Source organism: Oncorhynchus tshawytscha, linkage group LG16, assembly GCF_018296145.1.
Source record: "Oncorhynchus tshawytscha isolate Ot180627B linkage group LG16, Otsh_v2.0, whole genome shotgun sequence".
In the NCBI taxonomy this organism is placed as follows: Eukaryota; Metazoa; Chordata; class Actinopteri; order Salmoniformes; family Salmonidae; genus Oncorhynchus; species Oncorhynchus tshawytscha.
Window position 1 is genome coordinate 15,473,503 of NC_056444.1, and position 26,521 is coordinate 15,500,023.

A 26,521-nucleotide genomic window follows, 5' to 3' on the forward strand; every position below is an offset into this window, starting at 1 on the left:
AAACATAAAGATATAAAACTGTATTTTCTTGTGAAGAATCAACAACAAGTGGGACACAATCATGAAGTGGAACGACATTTATTGGATATTTCAAACTTTTTTAACAAATCAAAAACTGAAAAATTGGGCGTGCAAAATTATTCAGCCCCATTAAGTTAATACTTTGTAGCGCCACCTTTTGCTGCGATTACAGCTGTAAGTCGCTTGGGGTATGTCTCTATCAGTTTTGCACATCGAGAGACTGAAATTTTTTCCCATTCCTCCTTGCAAAACAGCTCGAGCTCAGTGAGGTTGGATGGAGAGCATTTGTGAACAGCAGTTTTCAGTTCTTTCCACAGATTCTCGATTGGATTCAGGTCTGGACTTTGACTTGGCCATTCTAACCCCTGGATATGTTTATTTTTGAACCATTCCATTGTAGATTTTGCTTTATGTTTTGGATCATTGTCTTGTTGGAAGACAAATCTCTGTCCCAGTCTCAGGTCTTTTGCAGACTCCATCAGGTTTTCTTCCAGAATGGTCCTGTATTTGGCTCCATCCATCTTCCCATCAATTTTAACCATCTTCCCTGTCCCTGCTGAAGAAAAGCAGGCCCAAACCATGATGCTGCCACCACCATGTTTGACAGTGGGGATGGTGTGTTCAGGGTGATGAGCTGTGTTGCTTTTACGCCAAACATAACGTTTTGCATTGTTGCCAAAAAGTTCAATTTTGGTTTCATCTGACCAGAGCACCTTCTTCCACATGTTTGGTGTGTCTCCCAGGTGGCTTGTGGCAAACTTTAAACGACACTTTTTATGGATATCTTTAAGAAATGGCTTTCTTCTTGCCACTCTTCCATAAAGGCCAGATTTGTGCAATATACGACTGACTGTTGTCCTATGGACAGAGTCTCCCACCTCAGCTGTAGATCTCTGCTGTTCATCCAGAGTGATCATGGGCCTCTTGGCTGCATCTCTGATCAGTCTTCTCCTTGTATGAGCTGAAAGTTTAGAGGGACGGCCAGGTCTTGGTAGATTTGCAGTGGTCTGATACTCCTTCCATTTCAATATTATCGCTTGCACAGTGCTCCTTGGGATGTTTAAAGCTTGGGAAATCTTTTTGTATCCAAATCCGGCTTTAAACTTCTTCACAACAGTATCTCGGACCTGCCTGGTGTGTTCCTTGTTCTTCATGATGCTCTCTGCGCTTTTAACGGACCTCTGAGACTATCACAGTGCAGGTGCATTTATACGGAGACTTGATTACACACAGGTGGATTGTATTTATTATCATTAGTCATTTAGGTCAACATTGGATCATTCAGAGATCCTCACTGAACTTCTGGAGAGAGTTTGCTGCACTGAAAGTAAAGGGGCTGAATAATTTTGCACGCCCAATTTTTCAGTTTTTGATTTGTTAAAAAAGTTTGAAATATCCAATAAATGTCGTTCCACTTCATAATTGTGTCCCACTTGTTGTTGATTCTTCACAAAAAATACAGTTTTATATCTTTATGTTTGAAGCCTGAAATGTGGCAAAAGGTCGCAAAGTTCAAGGGGGCCGAACACTTTCGCAAGGCACTGTATATTAACATTTTCACGCTTCATGTCCAAGTCATCCTAAAGTATCAAAAATATATTGTGTAACTCAATTAACTTACTAACAGATCATTTGGACATGAAGCGTGAAAATGCTAATATAGCTACCAGTGACTTGCAATAGATTTTTCCACTAAATGCAAAAAAAAAGTTAGCATTTGAAACAGTGGCCAGTTATACAAAACCAAAGCATGGTTTGCTGTCATACCTTGTCCATAGACTGCTTAACTGGTGAGCAAATGTGTCATTTGAAGGAACTTTTCCTTTAACAAACTGCCTTCAAATGGACTTTACATCTCTTTATGCTTTTCAGTTGCTGACTTATATAGTCAGTGGTAAAGGACACATTTCTATCATTTTGTAAAGAGGAAATGTTTACTTTTGATAGAAAGTGCCCAGGACATTTACTGAATTGTAATAAACGCTATTTCTTTTTTATGATGTTGTCACATGAGGATACTTTCGTTGTCATTACTAACATTATACATATTTCAATAACATAGTTTGACGTAACAGGAGTGTAATATCATGTGTGGTAGTGTAACAGGGATGCAGCAACATATGTTTTCAAGGGAAGCAATGAAGCAAGTTCACAAGGTCAAAAAAACATATTGGCTCAACCTCCTCCCAATCTTGTCTCTTGCAGTTTTTTTTGTTGAGAACTGTCTGCTTTTGTTATTTCCATAGTAATGAGCAAGTGTCTGTTTTTCCCTGTAAGTCTAGCTTGTTATTAATTCATTCTAACAAGACCCAGCATGCCGTGTTTCTGGGGCCCTGCAACTACACACTCATATACCACCCTGTTTAATCCAATCATTGTGTATTTGTGCAAACAGTTGCTGCCCACTCTCACAATTGTCAAAGATTCATTTGGAGCAATTATTATTCCAATTTGATGTGGATGACAATGATGACTTGGCACCAGATAGATCAGAGTTAGGTTTCTTTCTACTTCTAAAGTTGTTGTTCTCCCTCCCTCACCCCGCCACCCCAAAACACTCTTGGTCACAACACTAAATCATTAATGAAGAAGGATCCTTGTACTGAATGTTTTGTCTGTCTATTTGCTAGACATCCTGTGTGTGTGTGAGAGACTGCATGTGTGAGACTAGTAAGAATGTAGTGGGATTGTCCCTCTTGCCTCCCACCTGGGTGTAAAGTGCTAGTAGTTGCTCTGGAAAAGCAACCGAGACACAGAGAGAAGTTCATCTTCAAAATTGTCAGGTGATGTTCCAGTATTGACAGATTTAGAGGTGTCAGGGTTTTTCCATTCCAGGTTTAAATAAAAGACTAAATGCTTTGCTACTACGATATTATTTCTCTATCATATAGTTTTTAACTGACGCAAAATGGTAAGGTAAGAGTGCCAATTTCAATAGCAGCACTTTGTGTGCCAGTGAGCAAATCACAGCTTTTAGCTTCAATTGTGATCAGGTACTCTCTTCCATAGTGCCTCCCTTAGCTGACACTGCAGTTTTGGTTGCCTTTCACTTTTCAACAAGTAAATAACATCATGGCTCACTTTCAAGAGTGCAGCATCACTGTCCCTTTGGTGAAACGACTTGACTGCAGGTACCAAACAAAGGAAAAAGCTGGAGTAGTATTTGGTTCAAATCACATCAAATCAAAAATCACATCAAATTTGATTGGTCACATACATGTGTTTAGCAGATGTTATTTTGGGTGTAGCGAAATGCTTGTACTTCTAGCTCCGACAGTGCAGTAATATCTAACAAGTAATATCTAACAATTACACAACATATACCCAATACACACAAATCTAGCAATGGAATTAAGAATATAAAAATATATGGTTGAGCAATGAATAAGATAGAGTAGAATAGCATAGGATACAGTATATACATATGAGATGGGTAACACAAGATATGTAGACATTATTAAAGTGACTACTGTTCCATTTATACAACTGGACAGTGATTTCAAGTCTATGTATCTAGGCAGCAGCCTCTATATGCTAGTGATGGCTGTTTAACAGTCTGATGGCCTTGAGATAGAAGCTGTTTTTCAGTCTCTCGGTCCCAGTTTTGATGCACCTGTACTGATCTCGCCTTCTGGATGATAGTGGGGGTGAACAGGCAGGGGCTCAGGTGGTTGTTGTCCTTGATGATCTTTTGGCCTTCCTGTGAAATTGGGTGCTGTAGATATCCTGGAGGGCAGGTAGTTTTCCCCCGGTGATGCATTGGGCAGACCGCACCATCCTCTGGAGAGCCCTGCTGTTGCGGGCGGTGCAGTTGCTGTACCAAGCGGTGATACAGCCTGACAGGATGATCTCGATTGTGCATCTGTAAAAGTTTGTGAGGGTTTTAGGTGACAATCAAAATTTCTTCAGCCTCTTTAGGTTGAAGAGGCGTTGTTGCGCCACACCACACTTCACCACACTGGCTGCGTGAGTGGACCATTTCAGTTTGTCAGTGACGTGCACGCAGAGGAACTTCAAGCTTTCCACCTTCTCCACTGCGGTCCCATCTATGTGGATGGAGGGTGCTCCATCTGCTGTTTCCTAAAGTCCACGATCATCTCCTTTGTTGTGTTGACATTGAGTAAGAGGTTATTTTCCTGGCAGCACACTCCTAGAGCCCTCACCTCCTCCCTGTAGGCTGTCTCGTCATTGTTATTTTAATGATTGTTTGTTAGATTAAACATTAAAAAATACATTTTGTTTTCATTTTTTGTTTTGTTTGACCTTATGCAGGAAGTCTGATGTGTGCCTCATTGTGCAGGTGTTTTTCTTCGGGATGGCCCCCACTGTGATGTCAGATAGATCCCCTCTCTGAGTGGTCTGTCCAGGTAAGTGTCACCTCTGGTTGAGAGGACCCAGGGTTCTACAGAGTGCCCTTTAGGTTCCCCAGTAGGAGGTTGTCTTTAACCCAGCATGCCTTAGTAAAGGTGTCACAACACATGACCATTGCCTAGATGTGTATGACCTTATAATGTGAAAAATGGCCTTACAGTTCAATGTTACAGAATGGAGACTCACATGTTCTTGTCAAGCTCTGCTGTTGATTTTATGTTTGATAGCCCCTTATTATTTACATGAAATATTACCAGAAATAATCCCAATACTTAACTAATCAATAGTTTAAAAAAAGACTATCTAAATATCATGGCTCTTCAACAGTGGTGTAAAGTAATGAAGTAAAAATACTTTAAAATATTACTCAAGTCATTTTGGGGGTATCTGTACTTTACTATATATTTTTACAACGTTTAATTTTACTTCACTACATTCCTAAATAAAATAATGTAATTTTTAATCAATATATTTTCCCTGAACCCCAAAAGTATTTTGGATGCTTAGCAGAACAGGAAAACGGTCCAATTCACAAACTTATCAAGAGAACATCCCCACTGCCTCTGATCTGGCAGAATCCCTAAACACATGCTTAATTTGTAAATGTTGTCTGCGTGTTGTATTGTGCCCCTGGTTATCCTTAAATTAAATAAAATAATAAAATTGTGCCATCTGGTTTGATGAACATAGCCAATTTGAAATGATTTATAGTTGTACTTTTACTTTTGATACTTGAGTATATTTTTGCAATTACATGAACTTTTGATACTTAAGTATATTTAAAACCAAATACTTTTAGACTTTTACTCATGTAGTATTTTACTGGGTGACTTTCACTTTTACTTGAGTCATTTTCTATTAAGGTGTCTTTACTTTTTCTCAAGTATGAACGTAATATCATGGTTAGGTATACTATATTTATTCAAAAGGAGACCATCGTGCGCTCACAGAAGTTGCGTATACTATTCATATACCATTCACACACGCACACGGACAAACACGCACACGGACAAACACACACACAGCCCCTCTCTCTCTCTCTCTGTATTTCCGCTCCTTGAACCGCTGCCTGGATCATCCTGCTGCCTCACTGCGGCCAGTTTTAAAGTGCGTGACGTCGCTTCCTTTCAACATGGCGCAGCTAGGCAGGTTGCTAATGGAAATCTGAGGGATTTACCCCACCTTCTGTCTTTATTTATGTCTGTATGTTAGAGCAACTGCCGCTGTCATCTCGAACAGAATACATCGGTCTGAAACGGCTGCTGCCCTTTGGACAGGCTCCTCGCCCTAATTCCGGTGCGTCATGTATGAGGGCAAAAAGACGAAAAACATGTTTTTAACAAGAGCTTTGGAGAAGATCCTGGCCGACAAGGAGGTTAAAAAGTCTCATCATTCACAATTGCGCAAAGCCTGCGAGGTGGCACTTGGTAAGTTCTGGCATTATCACAATCTGAGGTTGTCATTGATTTGCCCACGTCATACATCTCTGCTTATCCTGCTTGATAGGTTTTCGGCTGCTACAATGTCGCAAAAATCTTCATAGAATCTGTTGGCAACATTGTAGAGCTAAACGGGTTATATGGCTTTTCGCCCGATAATTTAGGAGTTATTCTGGTGAAGGATGGGATATAAGTGTTGAATATACAACTATCGAGGTTGCATTATAGGATCGGAGATAATCATTGTTGAGTTACTATGTGAATACGGAAATGGTGCAAGTGACAGGGGTGGGTGCCTCCTTTGACATTTGCAAGCTGCTACACTAGTTTATTACGCATGTAACTGATAATTCAGCCCTTTTGAAATAAATTGACAGCTATTACCTGAAAGCAAACTGGCACTGTTATTATTACCAATGATACAACCTAATGGAACTGCATTTGTCTGCAAGTCATAGGCTGTAGGCTACGGCCACTGTAGCCTCTATAGCTACAATTCTTCCTCCAAGAAGAAGAAGCTACCGACAATGTTAATTTTAAATGAATCATATTTCATTAAATTGTTAGGACGATATATGAAAATAATTTAGCCTCAACACTTTTACTTTTTCTGGTGGGATCTTGTGTGTCATACGAAGCAGTGTCTGTCTGCTCTGCTCTGGATATCCAGACTGCCCTGCGTGGCTGGAGAGGGAGTGGTGTTGAAAGAATGTGGCCTATCGCCTGGCAGTGAATGTTGGCGACTGTGGTATCTTTGGAGACTGGATCTGCGTTTATGTCCAGGTCTGGGTTGTCCCCAAAAACACCTGCACCACGGCAGGCAAGTGGCAGATACTTTTGGCCATGTAGTGTATGTTGACACCTGCTCGTCGAACATCTTATTCCAAAATCATGGGCATTAATATGGAGTTGGTCCCCCCTTGCTGCTATAACAGCCTCCACTCTTCTGGGAAGGCTTTCCACTAGATGTTGGAACATTGCTGCTGGGACTTGCTTCCATTCAGCCACAAGAATATTAGTGAGGTCAGCCACTGATATTGGGCCTGGCTCGCAGTTGGCATTCCAATTCATCCCAGAGGTGTTCAATGGGGTTGAGGTCTGGACTCTGTGCAGGCCAGTCAAGTTCTTCCACACCGATTTCAACAAACCATTTCTGTATGGACCTCGCTTTGTGCACAGGGGCATTGTCATGCTGAAACAGGAAAGGGCCTTCCCCAAACTGTTGCCAAAAAGTTGGAAACACAGAATTGTCTAGAATGTCATTGTATGCTGTTGTGTTAAGATTTCCCTTCACTGGAAGTAAGGGGCCTAGCCTGAACCATGAAAAACAGCCTCAGATCATTATTCCTTCTCCACCAAACTTTACAGTCAGTACTATGCATTAGGTCAGGAAGCGTTCTCCTGGCATCCACCAAACCCAGATTCGTCTGTCTGACTGCCAGATGCTGAAGCGTGATTCATCACTCCAGAGAACATGTTTCCACTGCTCCAGAGTCCAATAGCGCAAGCTTTATACCACTCCAGCCGACGCTTGGCATTGTGCATGGTGATCTTAGGCTTGTGTGCGGCTGCTCGGCCATTGAAATCTATTTCATGAAGCTCCCGACGAACAGTTCTTGTGCTCACGTTGCTTCCAGAGGCAGTTTGGAACTTGGTAGTGACTGTTGCAACCGAGGACAAGTTTTACGTGTTACGTGCTTCACTACTTGGCGGTCCCGTTCTGTGAGCTTGTGTGGCCTACCACTTCGTGGCTGAGCCGTTGTTGCTCCTAGACATTTCCACTTCACAATAACAGCCCTTCAGTTGACCAGGGCAGCTCTAGTTGGAAAGAAATGTGATGAACTGACTTGTTGGAAAGGTGGCATTCTATGACGGTGCCACATTGAAAGTCACCGAGCTCTTCAGTAAGGCCATTATACTGACAATGCTTGTCTATGGAGATTGCATGGCGGTGTGCTCGATTTTTATACACCTGTCAGCAACAGGTGTAGCTGAAAAAGCCAAATCCACTCATTTGAAGGGACGTCCACATACTTCTGTCTATATAGTGTGTCATGTTACATTATCAGCATGGCATCATTCACACTCGCAGCAGGTGCATTAAGCAGAGGCTCGTCTTTACACTATAGCCTTATCTCCATTGGTACTATGCCGGGTTGCTTTATGTTGGACATAGAAAGAGGAAGGCTCAACTACACTTTACGTAAATCATTTTCATCTGTCATGCAACTCAGAACAGGTTTTGTCCTGATAGTTTCTGGTCCGTGTCTCAACACCAGGATGTGTGCTAGGCCTTTTTAGATCGAGTTAGGCTCTCTTCTGCTGTACCAGTAATCTGACACTGCTGGTGAAACAAATTGGCCCACCTTTGTTGTTGAGCAGCCAGTGAGTCGAGCCTGTCTTTGTCTTACTGTACCTGTCTCAACGGTTTTGGGGGATAGGGAATGCACAATACTAGACTACATTGGTATTAGCCAATATGCAATGATATTATAATGTTATTACACTGTTAGTAACACCATTGAGTATTCACTACATGTTAGCATGTTTACTAAAACTTGCTCTTTTAATGTAAATGATCTGAACTATGATAATACAAATAGTTTATCAGACATCTTTGTATTCTTTCCCTATTGTCTTACATAGCCTAATCCTCATATAAACCCAGTAGCCTATGTACTTCCTGGAGTTGTGTGAGGTTATCTTAAGTAGGAGGAGAGTTCATAGTGGGAACAACGCTCCCCCTGCATTCATAAAGTGAATAGCCCAGATTAGTCAGAGCACCACAGTGTGTGGGTGTTTTAAGAGCCGTGAGTTTATCACTGCTTTATTATGCTGGAGGCCTGTGTCGTGGCCTATAAATATTACACATTCTAAAGGTGTGCCTGAATTCGCTGTTTTATTTTTATGATAACCAGCTGTGATTCTATTTAACAGCGTATTGGAGGCATGGATGGACATTTTGAAGGCTGCTCATCCTAAGACAATGAGAAACTTTGAGTCTGAAGTAACCACTTCCTGTCTAAACAACTGGGTGACCCATTACCAGTGACTTACATAATCTCTCCTCTTGCCTTGAGGCACAGAGACATCTCAGAGAGAATGCCATTACTTCCAGTCTACTGACCTCTCAATGACAGTCCCTCTGATCATGATACATACAGTCCTCACTGTCCCCCTCATTGAGACACGTTGTACACACTTCCAAGACAATCCCAATCCCTACCTACTACCCCTAGTCCCCTACACGCTACCTCTAGTCCCATACACACTACCCCTAGTTCCCTACCTACTACCCCAGTTCCCTACCTACTACCCCTAGTCCCCTACCTACTACCCCTAGTCCCCCACACACTACCTCTAGTCCCCTACCTACTACCCCTAGTCCCCTACCTACTACCCCTAGTCCCCCACACACTACCCCTAGTTCCCTACCTACTACCCCTAGTTCCCTACCTACTACCCCTAGTTCCCTACCTACTACCCCTAGTTCCCTAGCCCTAGTCCCCTATCCACTACCCCTAGTCCTCTACCCACTACCCCTAGTCCCCTACCCACTACCCCTAGTCCCCTACCCACTACCCCTAGTCCCCTACCCACTACTACCCCTAGTCCCCTACCCACTAGCCCCATTCCCCTACCCACTAGCCCTAGTCCCCTACCCACTAGCCCTAGTCCCCTACCCACTAGCCCTAGTCCCCTACCCACTAGCCCTAGTCCCCTACCCAGTAACCCTACCCCTAGCCCTAGTCCCCTACCCATTAGCCCTAGTCCCCTACCCACTAGCCCTAGTCCCCTACCCACTACCCCTACCCACTAGCCATAGTCCCCTACCCACTAGCCCTAGTCCCCTACCCACTAGCCCTAGTCCCCTACCCACTAGCCCTAGTCCCCTACCCACTAGCCCTAGTCCCCTACCCACTAGCCCTAGTCCCCTACCCATTAGCCCTAGTCCCCTACCCACTACCCCTAGTCCCCGACCCACTTTCCCTAGTCCCCTAGCCCTAGTCCCCTACCCACTAGCCCTAGTCCCCTACCCACTAGCCCTAGTCCCCTACCCACTAGCCCTAGTCCCCTACCCACTAGCCCTAGTCCCGTACCCACTAGCCCTAGTCCACTACCTACTAGCTTTATGCTGATACTGAATAGGCAGTGTTGTTCAAAGGCATTGCATGTTACAGCCCTATTTTAACTCTTCTTGTAGCTTTGTGATCTTCATTGTAACACTATCCAAGCATTTGTTTTGTTTTGATGAAAAACGTAAGTTGTCAGCCTCAGATTTAGTTTGTTCTCATTTTCACTGTGAACTTGACCTTTGCTGTTGTTTAGGGATCCATCCTGCGTCAGCTTGCATAGTGAAAGGTTCTCACATTGTCACAGAGGCAAAACAGTGACGGAAGCAGGAGTACATTCATCCTAAGATCAGAGTAGGTCTGATGAGAGAGGGAGGGAGAAAGGTCGATGGATGGAAGAGAGACTCTGGAGACATCAAAGATGCCTAGGTGCAGTAGCTGGCGCTGTCCTCCTATTCTTAGAATGCGGTTTATGGTCCATTTGATTCATGATGAATAAATAGTTTGCCAACGCCGAGCTGACTTCCAAGTCCGTAACCAATATGTGATTTTTCTGCAGTGAGATAAATCAGCATATTTACATCCTCCTGAAAACAACCCCAAGTATTTTGGTGCTTGCAGTATGGACTAAATGGGCTAAAAAAATATAACAGATGCTCTCTGTCAGTCCATTGGAAGGTGAGGTAGAGATACCATAATGCTTGTAAACACCTACCTGACACTCTCCAAACAGTTAAGGGGGAAGGGGAGGGGCTACTGTGTTGTTTTCAGACCAAGTTGTTGGATCAACTTTAAACCCAGACGTTGAGTCACGGGGAGGGAAGGAGCTGCCAGTCGCAGCGAGGTCAGGGCTCTTCCAGAGGTCAGGGCTCTTCCAGAGTTCAGTAGGGCCGCTGCACATTTCTCTCATTCCACAGTCCTCCGCTTTCCCAGCTCACTGCAGCCTGTGAATACATTCAGTCCACACACAAACACACAAGGGCCTGCTGCGGGGATATAGCAGTCTGTCCACAGTATATGCCTACACTGTACAGTATCAGTGCAGTCTTATGCAGTCTTAATCTGGCTTATATACAGTGTATAGCCGTGGTTTCATGAACTTGGTCATATCTAGGATACATCACTGGCAGTCCTCTGGAAACAGTACTGTCTTTTGTCAGTTTATATTACAAAACAACCAATGTAGAGAATCATTGTACCATCCAAACCGCTGTGAAATATGTTTTCAATAACCCAAAATATAGTATTTTCAGCTGTTTGAAGCTGGTGTACAAAACCCAAAGTAAAATACGCAAAAACAAAACATAAGAACAGGAAGCATAGAAATAGGGCACATAGAACAGATATACCGCTTCTTAGACTTGCTGTCAATGAGAATGACAGATCTATAACTCACATTTCTATATGAATTTGGTCAGGTCGCCCAAAAAGTTAGATATTGTAACTTTAATGTTACTGAATCAAGACTGTATCTATTATAACTATAGCAGTAACTACGAATCCATTTAAATGAAGCTGTCACGTCCTGACCATAGAAAGCCTATATTTTCTATGGTAGAGTAGGTCAGGGCGTGACTAGTGATTTTAGTCTAGTTTATTATTTCTATGTGGGGTTCTTGGTTTATTTTCTATGTTGGGGTTTGTGTATGATTCCCAATTAGAGGCAGCTGGTATCGTTGTCTCTAATTGGGGATCATACTTAAGTTGTATTTTTTCCACCTGTATTTTTCCACCTGTATCCCACTAGTATGGGATATTGTTTGTGTGTAGTTGCCAGTGTGCGCTGCATTTGACTTCATGTTTCGTTATTGTTCTGTATTGTTTTGTTGAGTTTCTTTATTAAACATGTGGAACTCTGTGTACGCTGCGCCTTGGTCCGATCATCATTATTACCAACAACGTGACATAAGCAATGTGAGCTGACCCATAGTAGATCTCATTTCATTCATATGTTGCGGAAAAGAGGCGTGCAACACATTTCTAATATGCTGCTTAGGAACCTTCCCAAAAGTAAAGTTGACATGAATAACGTTATGGAGCAACTACTATGGCAAACTGTTTTCCTTCTGAGTGTGGATGGTAATGAAGATGAAGCTATATATAAGTATGAACAGAATATATGATGTACTATTCAGGAAGAATGTGTGCGCTGATAGCAGAATACAATTCCTTAAAAGGCCTTTCGGGAATGTTTTTCTCTCCGAAAACTTTTAACAGCTATCTACAGCCTGTTATGGCCTATTTTTGTCACATATGTACTTTTGTAATTTGTTTAGCCACAACCAACCACACACGGTGGGTACATTTTATGTGGCCCTCAATCAGTCAAAGGAATTTCATGGACAATATCTGAATACTTGGTATTAACCATGTGTTTCCATTTATTTATTTGATTTGATTTCTTTACCCCTTTTTCTCCCCAGTTAGTAGTTAGTCTTGTCCCATCGCTGCAACTCCCATACGGACTTGGGAGAGGTGAAGGTCGGGTGCCGTGCGTCCTCCAAATCACGACCTCGCCAAGCCGCACTGCTTCTTGACACACTGCCTGCTTAACCCGGAAGCCAGCTTAACCCGGAAGCCAGCTTAACCCGGAAGCCAGCTTAACCCGGAAGCCAGCTTAACCCGGAAGCCAGCTTAACCCGGAAGCCAGCTTAACCCGGAAGCCAGCTTAACCCGGAAGCCAGCTGCACCAATGTGTCGAAGGAAACACCGTACAGATGGCGACCGAAGTCAGCGTGCATGTGCCCGGCCACCACAATGAGTTGCTAGAGCAACTCCCCTAACCAGGACAATGCTGGGCCAATTGTGTGCCGCCTCATGGGTCTCCCGGTCACGGCCGGCTGCGACACAGCCTGGGATCGAACCGGGATTTGTAGTGATGCCTCTAGCACTGCGTTGCAGTGCCTTAGACCGCTGCACCTCTCGGGAGCCCGTTTCCATTGATTTCACTCAAAGTTTGTTCTGAACAATTGTGGAGTATTGAGATGTATAATTCATGCCTAAGAGCAATGATCTGTGTGTATCCAATGTGGTGACGCAGGCTTCCAGGACAGAGCAGTTTTAACATCACCATCTGCCAACATGGTGATGAATATTCATCCAAGTGGGATGTTTTTGCCGGTCTGTAAAATCTAAGTTCAAACCAAAGGTAAACTGTGCTGGTTGTCTCTGGTTGCATTCTGTACTAACACGTCATTTCAAGTTATTTATTGAAGGCACTGTACCAAGCCCACAAGTGTTAGATAGCAAAAACAAGTGCTGAAAAGACATCTTACCTATTGTACATTGACAGGAAGTAGAGGTCTATAGGCCTATGTGTAAACATACTGCAAACTATAGAAATAGTTCAGTGTTCACATAAATGTGGGCACTGCGCTGGCCATGTGGTCATTAGGGGCACCTTCCACTGGGAACAGTACACTTCTGGTCATTAGGCCCACTGAACATATGCCCTCATTAGGCCAACTGAACATATGCCCTCATTAGGCCCACTGAACATATGCCCTCATTAGGCCCACTGAACATATGCCCTCATTAGGCCCACTGAACATATGCCCTCATTAGGCCCACTGAACATATGCCCTCATTAGGCCCACTGAACATATGCCCTCATTAGGCCCACTGAACATATGCCCTCATTAGGCCCACTGAACATATGCCCTCATTAGGCCCACTGAACATATGCCCTCATTAGGCCCACTGAACATATGCCCTCATTAGGCCCACTGAACATATGCCCTCATTAGGCCCACTGAACATAGGCCCTCATTAGGCCCACTGAACATATGCCCTCATTAGGCCCACTGAACATATGCCCTCATTAGGCCCACTGAACATATGCCCTCATTAGGCCCACTGAACATGATAATCCCAATAAGGGATCCAAATTCTTATTGCAGCTTTTTCATTGCGACTCCCAAAGGACCAGCATGCGCTACAGTGATTATCTTGCACACAAAACAACAGGGTGGAGAGTTTGCTCCTTAGTTTTTCACGAAATATACGTGCAACTGGTTATACGGACTGTAAGAAAACCTCATTGGGATACTTGCTGTTGGTTTCGTTTTGGATTTGTAAGTACTAAGTGCTTATAAATCCAAAACGGTTTTAAGATCAAATATATAAGAGTTTAGAGTAACTAGCATTTAGCCCAAGTGATCAAATGATTCCTATTAGCTCTCAGCTATGTATTATTGTGATTGCTACTTATTTAGCACCATCAAATGGTGCATAGGCTAAGGCGTATTTAATTACAGTGGCAAGAAAATGTATGTGAACCCTTTGGAATTACCTGGATTTCTACATAAATTGGTCGTCAAATTTGATCTGATCTTCATCTAAGTCATGACAATAGACAAACAGTGTGCTTAAACTAATAACACACACATTATTTTATTTCTCTTGTCTATATTGAATACATAATTTAAAGTGTACATTGGAAGAAGTATGTGAACCCCTAGGCTAATGACTTCTCTTAAAGCTGAGAATTGTTGAGTTACAAAAGTATCTCTAAAAGCCTTGATGTTCATCAGTCCACGGTAAGACAAATTGTCTATAAATGGAGAAAGTTCATCTCTGTTGCTACTCTCCCTAGGAGTGGCCGTCCTGCAAAGATGACTGCAAGAGCACAGCGCAGAATGCTCAATGAGGTTAAGAAGAATCCTAGAGTGTCAGCTAAAGACTAACAGAAATCTCTGGAACTTGCTAACATCTCTGTTGATGAGTCTACGATACGTAAAACAATAAACAAGAATGGTGTTCATAGGACACCACAGAAGAAGCCACTGCTGTTTGCAAAAGTGCACCTGGATGTTCCACAGCGCTACTGGCAAAATATTCTGTGGACAGATGAAACTACAGTTGAGTTGTTTGGAAGGAACACACAACACTATGTGTGGAGAAAAAAAGGCACAGCACACCAACATCAAAACATCCCAACTGTAAAGTATGGTGGAGGGAGCATCATGGTTTGGAGCTGCCTCAGGACCTGGACAGCTGGCTATCATCGACGTAAAAATGAATTCCCAAGTTTATCAAGACATTTTGCATGAGAATGTTAGGCTATCTGTCCCCCAATTGAAGCTCAACAGAAGTTGGGTGATGCAACAGGACAATGACCCAAAACACAGAAGTAAATCAACAACAGAATGGCTTCAACAGAAGAAAATACGCCTTCTGGAGTGGCCCAGCCCTAGTCCTGACCTCAACCCGATTGAGATGATGTGGTGTGACCTCGAGAGCAGTTCACACCAGACATTCCAAGAATATTGCTGAACTGAAACAGTTTTGTAAAGAGGAATGGTCCAAAAGTCCTACTGACCATTGATTGTGTAGGTCTGATCCACAACTACAGAAAATATTTGGTTGAGGTTATTGCTGCCAAAGGAGGCTCAACCAGTTATTAAATCACATAATTTTTCCACCCTGCACTGTGAATGTTCACACGGTGTGTTCAATAAAGACTTACTGAGATCCAAGATGGCGTAGCAGTAAGTCGTCCTGTCTCGTCGTGTCCCTCGTATATATCGTCTATTTTTCGTTTTTTACATATTTTTCTTCAAAAACATTTTGCTAAACCTAAGCTTCCAAATACTCTCCTGCAACCCGTCACCCAATGTAGCTATTTTTCCTAAAGTATTTATATTTACTTGAACCCCTCAACTGAAGCTAGCCGGCTAACCACCAGCTATGCTAGCGGTCTTCAGCTAACCGGTCATCAGCTAAGCTAACCTTTAGCTCGGAAAGCTCTCGCCAGCTCGAACAACGCGACTCTAACCAGAGCATAACGGACCTATTTATTTTTCATCCCCGGATTCATCCCTGGATTCCCACCGCAAACGGAACATTTCAGCTGGATCTTCACAACTAGCTATCTAGCTAAACCGCAACCCCGGATGATTACTCCTGGCTAGCGCTTCCACCCACTTAGCGTGAAGCTAGCCCGGCCAGCGCACCTGTACTACCACCGTAGCATACTCCTGGGCTACAATACCCGGGCCCACGACCGGTCTATCGATGTCACCGCATGAAGAGGAATAAACAGACTCACCCCATCGCGACGTCCCCTAAAGGCCAACTCTCTAGCCCTCGCTATCTCCCTGCTTGCTAAACTCGGCCTGCTAACTGCTAGCTTGTCTAGCCCCGGTCCGCTAACTGCTACCTTGTTTAGCCCGGGCCTACGAACTGTTAGCTTGTTAGCACAGGCCTGCTAACTGCTAGCTTGTCTAGCCCGGGCCTACGAACTGTTAGCTTGTTAGCACAGGCCTGCTAACTGCTAGCTTGTTAGCCCGGGCCTACGAACTGTTAGCTTGTTAGCACAGGCCTGCTAACCGTCTGAATCGCCGCGTCCCAAACACTCACCGGACCCATATTTACTTTCTATCTCTTCTTGATTTTTAATCTGTTTATACCTTTCCGGAAACCTGCCTCACCCAATGTGATACGGAATCGCTATTATTTTTAATTTTTAGAACACACTCAAGAACCTCCAGAAGCTAACCAGCTAACTAGCTACAAGCTATTTAGTCATTGTTAACTTTTTTCAACCTGGATAACACTCGCCAGTCCAGCTTCCCTGCCCCATCCACCGCTGCCCCTGGACACTGATCTCTTGGCTACATAGCTGATGCACTCTGGACTGTCCATTAATCACGGTACTCCATTCTGCTTGTTTATGTTTTATCTGTCGGCCCCGTTGCCTAGTCAACGCCATTTTACCTGCTGTTGTTGTGCTAGCTGATTAGCTGTTGTCTCACCTACTGTTTAAGCTAGCTTTCCCAATTCAACACCTGTGATTACTGTATGCCTCGCTGTATGTCTCTCTCAAATGTCAATATGCCTTGTATACTGTTGCTCAGGTTAGTTATCATTGTTCTAGTTCACAATGGAGCCCCTAGTTCTACTCTTCATACCCCTGATAACTCCTTTGTCCCACCTCCCACACATGCGGTGACCTCACCCATTACAACCAGCATGTCCAGAGACACAACCTCTCTCATCATCACCCAGTGCCTGGGCTTACCCCCCGCTGTACCCGCACCCCACCATACCCCTGTCTGCGCATTATGCCCTGAATATATTCTACCATGCCCAGAAACCTGCTCCTCTTATTCTCTGTCCCCAACGCTCTAGGCGACCAGTTTTGATAGCCTTTAGCCGCACCCTCATACTACTCCTTCTCTGTTCCGCGGGTGATGTGGAGGTAAACCCAGGCCCTGCATGTCCCCAGGCACCCTCATTTGTTGACTTCTGTGATCGAAAAAGCCTTGGTTTCATGCATGTCAACATCAGAAGCCTCCTCCCTAAGTTTGTTTTATTCACTGCTCTAGCACACTCTGCTAACCCTGATGTCCTTGCTGTGTCTGAATCCTGGCTCAGGATAACACACTAACACACTCACTATAACATCTTCCGTCAAGATAGAACTGCTAAAGGGGGAGGAGTTGCAGTCTACTGCAGAGATAGCCTGCAAAGTAATGTCATACTTTCCAGGTCCATACCCAAACAGTTCGAACTACTAATTTTGAAAATTACTCTCTCCAGAAATAAGTCTCTCACTGTTGCCGCCTGCTACCGACCCCCTCAGCTCCCAGCTGTGCCCTGGACACCATTTGTGAATTGATCGCCCCCATCTAGCCTCAGAGTTTGTTCTGTTAGGTGACCTAAACTGGGATATGCTTAACACCCCGCCAGTCTTACAATCTAAGCTAGATGCCCTCAATCTCACACAAATCATCAAGGAACCCACCAGGTACAACCCTAACTCTGTAAACAAGGGCACCCTCATAGACGTCATCCTGACCAACTGGCCCTCCAAATACACCTCCGCTCTTCAACCAGGATCTCAGCGATCACTGCCTCATTGCCTGTATCCGCTACGGAGCCGCAGTCAAACGACCACCCCTCATCACTGTCAAACGCTCCCTAAAACACTTCTGTGAGCAGGCCTTTCTAATCGACCTGGCCCGGGTATCCTGGAAGGACATTGACCTCATCCCGTCAGTTGAGGATGCCTGGTCATTCTTTAAAAGTAACTTCCTTACCATTTTAGATAAGCATGCTCCGTTCAAAAATGCAGAACTAAGAACAGATACAGTCCTTGGTTCACCCCAGACCTGACTGCCCTCGACCAGCACAAAAACATCCTGTGGCGGACTGCAATAGCATCGAATAGTCCCCGGGATATGCAACTGTTCAGGGAAGTCCGGAACCAATACACGCAGTCAGTCAGGAAAGCTAAGGCCAGCTTCTTCAGGCAGAAGTTTGCATCCTGTAGCTCCAACTCCAAAAAGTTCTGGGACACTGTGAAGTCCATGGAGAACAAGAGCACCTCCTCCCAGCTGCCCACTGCACTGAGACTAGGTAACACGGTCACCACCGATAAGTCCATGATTATCGAAAACTTCAATAAGCATTTCTCAACGGCTGGCCATGCCTTCCGCCTGGCTACTCCAACCTCGGCCAACAGCTCTGCCCCCCCCGGCAGCTCCTCGCCCAAGCCTCTCCAGGTTCTCCTTTACCCAAATCCAGATAGCAGATGTTCTGAAAGAGCTGCAAAACCTGGACCCGTACAAATCAGCTGGGCTTGACAATCTGGACCCCCTATTTCTGAAACTTTCCGCCGCCATTGTCGCAACCCCTATTACCAGCCTGTTCAACCTCTCTTTCATATCGTCTGAGATCCCCAAGGATTGGAAAGCTGCCGCAGTCATCCCCCTCTTCAAAGGGGGAGACACCCTGGACCCAAACTGTTACAGACCTATATCCATCCTGCCCTGCCATCTAAGGTCTTCGAAAGCCAAGTCAACAAACAGGTCACTGACCATCTCGAATCCCACCGTACCTTCTCCGCTGTGCAATCTGGTTTCCGAGCCGGTCACGGGTGCACCTCAGCAACACTCAAGGTACTAAACGATATCATAACCGCCATCGATAAAAGACAGTACTGTGCAGCCGTCTTCATTGACCTTGCCAAGGCTTTCGACTCTGTCAATCACCATATTCTTATCGGCAGACTCAGTAGCCTCGGTTTTCGGATGACTGCCTTGCCTGGTTCACCAATTACTTTGCAGACAGAGTTCAGTGTGTCAAATCAGAGGGCATGCTGTCCGGTCCTCTGTCAGTCTCTATGGGGGTGCCACAGGGTTCAATTCTCGTTCCGACTCTTTTCTCTGTATATATCAATGATGTTGCTCTTGCTGCGGGCGATTCCCTGATCCACCTCTACGCAGACGACACCATTCTATATACTTTCGGCCCGTCATTGGACACTGTGCTATCTAACCTCCAAACAAGCTTCAATGCCATACAACACTCCTTCCGTGGCCTCCAACTGCTCTTAAACGCTAGTAAAACCAAATGCATGCTTTTCAACCGATCGCTGCCTGCACCCGCATGCCTGACTAGCATCACCACCCTGGATGGTTCCGACCTTGAATATGTGGACATCTATAAGTACCTAGGTGTCTGGCTAGACTGCAAACTCTCCTTCCAGACTCATATCAAACATCTCCAATCGAAAATCAAATCAAGAGTCGGCTTTCTATTCCGCAACAAAGCCTCCTTCACTCACGCCGCCAAGCTTACCCTAGTAAAACTGACTATCCTTCCGATCCTCGACTTCGGCGATGTCATCTACAAAATGGCTTCCAACACTCTACTCAGCAAACTGGATGCAGTCTATCACAGTGCCATCCGTTTTGTCACTAAAGCACCTTATACCACCCACCACTGCGACCTGTATGCTCTGGTCGGCTGGCCCTCGTTACATATTCGTCGCCAGACCCACTGGCTCCAGGTCATCTACAAGTCCATGCTAGGTAAAGCTCCGCCTTATCTCAGTTCACTGGTCACGATGGCAACACCCATCCGTAGCACGCGCTCCAGCAGGTGTATCTCACTGATCATCCCTAAAGCCAACACCTCATTTGCCGCCTTTCGTTCCAGTACTCTGCTGCCTGTGACTGGATTGCAAAAATCGCTGAAGTTGGAGACTTTTATCTCCCTCACCAACTTCAAACATCAGCTATCTGAGCAGCTAACCGATCGCTGCTGCTGTACATAGTCTATTGGTAAATAGCCCACCCATTTTCACCTACCTCATCCCCATACTGTTTTTATTTATTTACTTGCTCTTTTGCACACCAATATCTCTACCTGTACATGACCATCTGATCATTTATCACTCCAGTGTTAATCTGCAAAATTTTAATTAGCCTACCTCCTCATGCCTTTTGCACACATTGTATATAGACTCCCCCTTTGTTTTCTACTGTGTTATTGACTTGTTAATTGTTTATTCCATGTGTAACTCTGTGTTGTCTGCTCACACTGCTATGCTTTATCTTGGCCAGGTCGCAGTTGCAAATGAGAACTTGTTCTCAACTGGCCTACCTGGTTAAAAAAAGTTGAAAAAAAAAAAAAAAATACAGTATAATTATACATCCGTATAATTGTTTGTGTTTTATTAGTTTAAGCAGACTGTGTTTGTCTATTGTTTTGACCCAGATCAAATCAAATCAAATTTTATTTGTCACATACACATGGTTAGCAGATGTTAATGCGAGTGTAGCGAAATGCTTGTGCTTCTAGTTCCGACAATGCAGTAATAATCCAACAAGTAATCTAACTAACAATTCCAAAAAACAAACTACTGTCTTATTTTCAGTGTAAGGGGATAAAGAATATGTACATAAAGATATATGAATGAGTGATGGTACAGAGCAGCATAGGCAAGATACAGTAGATGGTATCGAGTACAGTATATACATATGAGATGAGTATGTAAACAAAGTGGCATAGTTAAAGTGGCTAGTGATACATGTATTATGCAGTAGATGATATAAGGATGCAGTAGATGCATAGTTAGTGGCTAGTGATACATGTACAGTATATACAGTATATACATATGAGATTAATAATGTAGGGTATGTAAACATTATATTAGGTAGCATTGTTTAAAGTGGCTAGTGATATATTTTACATCATTTCCCATCAATTCCCATTATTAAAGTGGCTGGAGTTGAGTCAGTGTGTTGGCAGAAGCCACTCAATGTTAGTGGTGGCTGTTTAACAGTCTGATGGCCTTGAGATAGAAGCTGTTTTTCAGTCTCTCGGTCCCAGCTTTGATGCACCTGTACTGACCTCGCCTTCTGGATGATAGCGGGGTGAACAGGCAGTGGCTCGGGTGGTTGTTGTCCTTGATGATCTTTATGGCCTTCCTGTAACATCGGGTGGTGTAGGTGTCCTGGAGGGCAGGTAGTTTGCCCCCGGTGATGCGTTGTGCAGACCTCACTACCCTCTGGAGAGCCTTACGGTTGTGGGCGGAGCAGTTGCCGTACCAGGCGGTGATACAGCCCGCCAGGATGCTCTCGATTGTGCATCTGTAGAAGTTTGTGAGTGCTTTTGGTGACAAGCCGAATTTCTTCAGCCTCCTGAGGTTGAAGAGGCGCTGCTGCGCCTTCTTCACGATGCTGTCTGTGTGAGTGGACCAATTCAGTTTGTCTGTGATGTGTATGCCGAGGAACTTAAAACTTACTACCCTCTCCACTACTGTTCCATCGATGTGGATAGGGGGTGTTCCCTCTGCTGTTTCCTGAAGTCCACAATCATCTCCATGGTTTTGTTGACGTTGAGTGTGAGGTTATTTTCCTGACACCACACTCCGAGGGCCCTCACCTCCTCCCTGTAGGCCGTCTCGTCGTTGTTGGTAATCAAGCCTACCACTGCTGTGTCGTCCGCAAACTTGATGATTGAGTTGGAGGCGTGCGTGGCCACGCAGTCGTGGGTGAACAGGGAGTACAGGAGAGGGCTCAGAACGCACCCTTGTGGGGCCCCAGTGTTGAGGATCAGCGGGGTGGAGATGTTGTTGCCTACCCTCACCACCTGGGGGCGGCCCGTCAGGAAGTCCAGTACCCAGTTGCACAGGGCGGGGTCGAGACCCAGGGTCTTGAGCTTGATGACGAGCTTGGAGGGTACTATGGTGTTGAATGCCGAGCTGTAGTCGATGAACAGCATTCTCACATAGGTATTCCTCTTGTCCAGATGGGTTTGGGCAGTGTGCAGTGTGGTTGAGATTGCATCGTCTGTGGACCTATTTGGGCGGTAAGCAAATTGGAGTGGGTCTAGGGTGTCAGGTAGGGTGGAGGTGATATGGTCCTTGACTAGTCTCTCAAAGCACTTCATGATGACGGAAGTGAGTGCTACGGGCGGTAGTCGTTTAGCTCAGTTACCTTAGCTTTCTTGGGAACAGGAACAATGGTGGCCCTCTTGAAGCATGTGGGAACAGCAGACTGGTATAGGGATTGATTGAATATGTCCGTGACACACCGGCCAGCTGGTCTGCGCATGCTCTGAGGGCGCGGCTGGGGATGCCGTCTGGGCCTGCAGCCTTGCGAGGGTTAACACGTTTAAATGTTTTACTCACCTCGGCTGCAGTGAAGGAGAGTTTGCATGTTTTCGTTGCAGGCCGTGTCAGTGGCACTGTATTGTCCTCAAAGCGGGCAAAAAAGTTATTTAGTCTGCCTGGGAGCAAGACATCCTGGTCCGTGACTGGGCTGGTTTTCTTCTTGTAGTCCGTGATTGACTGTAGACCCTGCCACATAAATCTTGCGTCTGAGCCGTTGAATTGAGATTCTACTTTGTCTCTATACTGACGCTTAGCTTGTTTTGATAGCCTTGCGGAGGGAATAGCTGCACTGTTTGTATTCGGTCATGTTACCAGTCACCTTGCCCTGATTAAAAGCAGTGGTTCGCGCTTTCAGTTTCATGCGAATGCTGCCATCAATCCACGGTTTCTGGTTAGGGAATGTTTTAATCGTTGCTATGGGAATGACATCTTCAACGCACGTTCTAATGAACTCGCACACCGAATCAGCGTATTCGTCAATGTTGTTATCTGACGCAATACGAAACATATCCCAGTCCACGTGATGGAAGCAGTCTTGGAGTGTGGAATCAGCTTGGTCGGACCAGCGTTGGACAGACCTCAGCGTGGGAGCTTCTTGTTTTAGTTTCTGTCTGTAGGCAGGGATCAGCAAAATGGAGTCGTGGTCAGCTTTTCCGAAAGGAGGGCGGGGCAGGGCCTTATATGCGTCGCGGAAGTTAGAGTAACAATGATCCAAGGTTTTTTCAGCCCTAGTTGCGCAATCGATATGCTGATACAATTTAGGGAGTCTTGTTTTCAGATTAGCCTTGTTAAAATCCCCAGCTACAATGAATGCAGCCTCAGGATGTAGAGATTCCAGTTTACAAAGAGTCAAATAAAGTTCGTTCAGAGCCATCGACGTGTCTGCTTGGGGGGGAATATATACGGCTGTGATTATAATCGAAGATAATTCTCTTGGTAGATAATGTGGTCGACATTTGATTGTGAGGAATTCTAAATCAGGTGAACAGAAGGATTTGACTTCCTGTATATTTCTGTGATCACACCACGTCTCGTTAGCCATAAGGCATACGCCCCCGCCCCTCTTCTTACCAGAAAGATGTTTGTTTCTGTCGGCGCGATGTGTGGAGGAACCCGCTGGCTGCACCGCCTCCGATAGCGTCTCTCCAGTGAGCCATGTTTCCGTGAAGCAAAGAACGTTACAGTCTCTGATGTCCCTCTGGAATGCTACCCTTGCTCGGATTTCATCAACCTTGTTGTCAAGAGACTGGACATTGGCGAGACGAATGCTAGGGAGTGGTGCACGATGTGCCCGTCTCCGGAGTCTGACCAGAAGACCGCCTCGTTTCCCTCTTTTACGGCGTCGTTTTTTTGGGTCGCCGGCTGGGATCCATTCCGTTGTCCTGGTTGAAAGGCAGAACACAGGATCCGCTTCGTGAAATATTCCTATTCTTGGTCGTACTGATGGTGAGTTGACGCTGATCTTATATTCAGTAGTTCTTCTCGACTGTATGTAATGAAACCTAAGATGACCTGGGGTACTAATGTAAGAAATAACACGTAAAAAAACAAAATACTGCATAGTTTCCTAGGAACGCGAAGCGAGGCGGCCATCTCTGTCGGCGCCGTCGAGAGGTGAAGTTCAGATCAAATTCGAGAGATGAAGTTCAGATCAAATTTTATGACCAATTTATGCAGAAATCCAGGTTTTCCCAAAGGGTTCACATACTTTATCTTGCCACTGTATAAAGTAGACAACTTTTCATCATATTCCTAACATTAGGAAAATAAATTCAATAACCAAGGGGAGGCCTAGCCAAACATATGGAATACCTAGCTGTGTGATGTTGAGACGCCAGGGTGCCAGTGCTACCAGAGCATGACTATGGATGAGAGTAATTTAGTATTATTTTTACTTTCAGACTTCTGGAAATATTCACTGCTGCTCTGTTTCTCGCGTAAATGGAGACAGATCAGTGTGTGTGCGTTCTGTAATTTTTGGTTGCAACTTAAAATATGGAGTGAGTAAATTGTCCAAGACTTGGAGCACACGGACTGAAGTGCAGGCAAGTGTGTGTGTGCGTGTGTGTGTGTGTGTGTGTGTGTGTGTGTGTGTTTGGGAATGGAGTCTGGCCAAGCCTGGCCTACCACAGGGTATTGTTGTTTAGTGTGAATGTGGTGAGTTTAATTTGGTTTGCAGGCTGGTTCTCCCTCAGTGAGGAGCATATGTTGGGCTCTGGGCTGTCTAGAGCGAGAGAAGAGAAGAGGAGTGAGTGAATGGGATGGAAGGGGAGAAAGAAATAGAGGGGGAGAGGAAAGAAGGGGAGAGGAGAGAGGGGGAGAGGAAAGAAGGGGAGAGGAGAGAAGGGGAGGAGAGAAGGGGAGAGGAGAGAAGGGGAGGGGAGAGGAGGAGGGGGAGAGGAGGAAGGGGAGGGGAGAGGAGAGAAAGAAGGGGAGAGGAAAGAAGGGGAGAGGAAAGAAGGGGGAGGAGAGAGGAAAGAAGGGGAGAGGAGGAAAGAAGGGGGAGAAGAGGAAAGAAGGGGAGGGGAGAGGAGAGAAGGGAGAGAAGAGGGAGAGGAGAGAGGGGGAGAGGGGGAGGAGGGGGAGAGAGAGAAGGGAGGGAGAGGAGAGAAGGGAAGAGAGAGAGGGGAGAGGAGGGAGGAGGAGGAGGGGAGGGGGGAGGAGGGGAGGAGGAGAGAAGGGAGAGAAGAGGAGAGAAGGGGAGAGAAGAGGAGATGAGAGAAGGGAGAGAAGGGGGAGAGGAGAGGAGGAGGAGGGGGGAGAGAGAGGAGGGGGGAGGGGAAGGGGGAGGAGGAAGGGGAGGGGGAGGGGAGGGGGAGAGGGGGAGAGGAGAAGGGGGAGGAGGAAGGGGGAGAGGAGGGGAGAGGAGGGAAGGGAGAGGAGAGGAGAGAAGGGGGAGAGGAGAGAAGGGGGAGAGGAGAGAAGGGGGAGAGGAAGGAGAAGGGGAGAGGAGAGAAGGGGGGAGGAGAGAAGGGGGAGAGGAGGGGAGGGAGGGAGGGGAAGAGAGGAGAGGGAGAGGAGGAAGAAGGGGAGAGGAAAGAAGGGGGAGAGGAGAGAAGGGGAGAGGAGAGAAGGGGGAGAGGAGGAGGAGCAGGAGGAGAGGAGAGGGGGAGAGGAGAGAAGGGGGAGGGAGAGAAGGGGGAGGGGAGAGGAGGGGGGGAGAGGGAGAGGGGGAGAGAGAGGAGGGAGGGGGGGAGGAGGAGGGGGAGAGGAGAGAAGGGGGAGGAGAGAGGGGAGAGGAGAGAGGGGGGGAGAGAAGGAGGAGGAGGAGGGGGAGAGGGGAGGGGGAGAGGGGGGAGGAGGAGGGGGAGAGGAGGAGGAGGGGGAGAGGGAGGAGGAGGAGGGGGGAGAGGAGAGAAGGGGGAGAGGAGAGAAGGGGGAGAGGAGAGAGAGAGAGAGAAGGGGAAGAGGAGAGAAAGGGAGAGAAGGGGGAGGAGGAGGGGAGAGGAGAGAAGGGGGAAAGGAGGAGGAGGGGAGTGGAGAGAAAGGGAGAGGATACCGAGGAGAAGAGCTCTCTTTTTCTAGCCTAATCCACCCTAAACCACTGATTCCTATGATTACCAGTGTTCAATAGTGTTAAATAACAGTAATATGTGAAAACAATATTTTTTGTGAACACATATTTCATTTTGTTGTTATAACAAGGTTGGTAGAAACATGTGAAAATAATTTTTAGAAATCTGTTGCAGCTCAAGTCTACTACAAAACCCTCAATGAAATGCTCTTTCTCTCTGGGCTTGCTGGCAGGCTAGCTAGGGAGCTAGCCAGCCAGCACACAATAATACTAAAGTCAATATCAGCATGTGAAGTAGCTAGTCAGCTTAAAACCGCCTTAACAAACTGCAGTATCTCACTGAGTTCAACTTGCAGTTCGTCTCTGCCACTGAGCTATAAACGGCGTCTGTGCCCAGAGCGAGAGCAACGTGACCTTACTTTCCCACAGATACTTTTGAGGTGATGGGGAAACTCCGTTACAATCATATTAACGCACCTTGTGTACGTTGCACATAAGTCGTCAATGGGTCGCGCAGTGCATTCTGGGTGATTCTGGGACAAGGACAAGCTCTCCTTCAAGGAGTGAATTGTAGTCAAAAAAGTACTAACTCAAAAAATGAACTTTTAGCATGGATTTCGTGAACAAGTACAACACTGCAAATATTTTCCAAGATGTGAGATAATGAACTTGTTCTCTGTAATATCATTTAGCTTTG

The 26,521-nt window shown here is 45.5% G+C and overlaps 1 protein-coding gene across 6 annotated transcripts in view; it reads left to right on the forward strand.

Moving 5' to 3' along the window:
* The first annotated feature begins 5,449 nt into the window (after nucleotides 1-5,449).
* LOC112216481 (brefeldin A-inhibited guanine nucleotide-exchange protein 1-like) overlaps nucleotides 5,450-26,521 on the forward strand; it is a 109,504-nt gene continuing 88,432 nt past the window's right edge. For 4 of the 6 annotated variants that reach the window (XM_042298825.1, XM_042298826.1, XM_042298827.1 and 1 more), the window contains exon 1: nucleotides 5,451-5,819. In XM_042298825.1, the coding sequence (XP_042154759.1) occupies nucleotides 5,696-5,819 (124 nt within the window). In that variant the 5' untranslated portion in view covers nucleotides 5,451-5,695. Of the gene's footprint in view, nucleotides 5,820-26,521 lie in introns of all 6 variants that reach the window. The other 2 variants (XM_042298823.1, XM_042298824.1) reach the window with 1 other exon arrangement.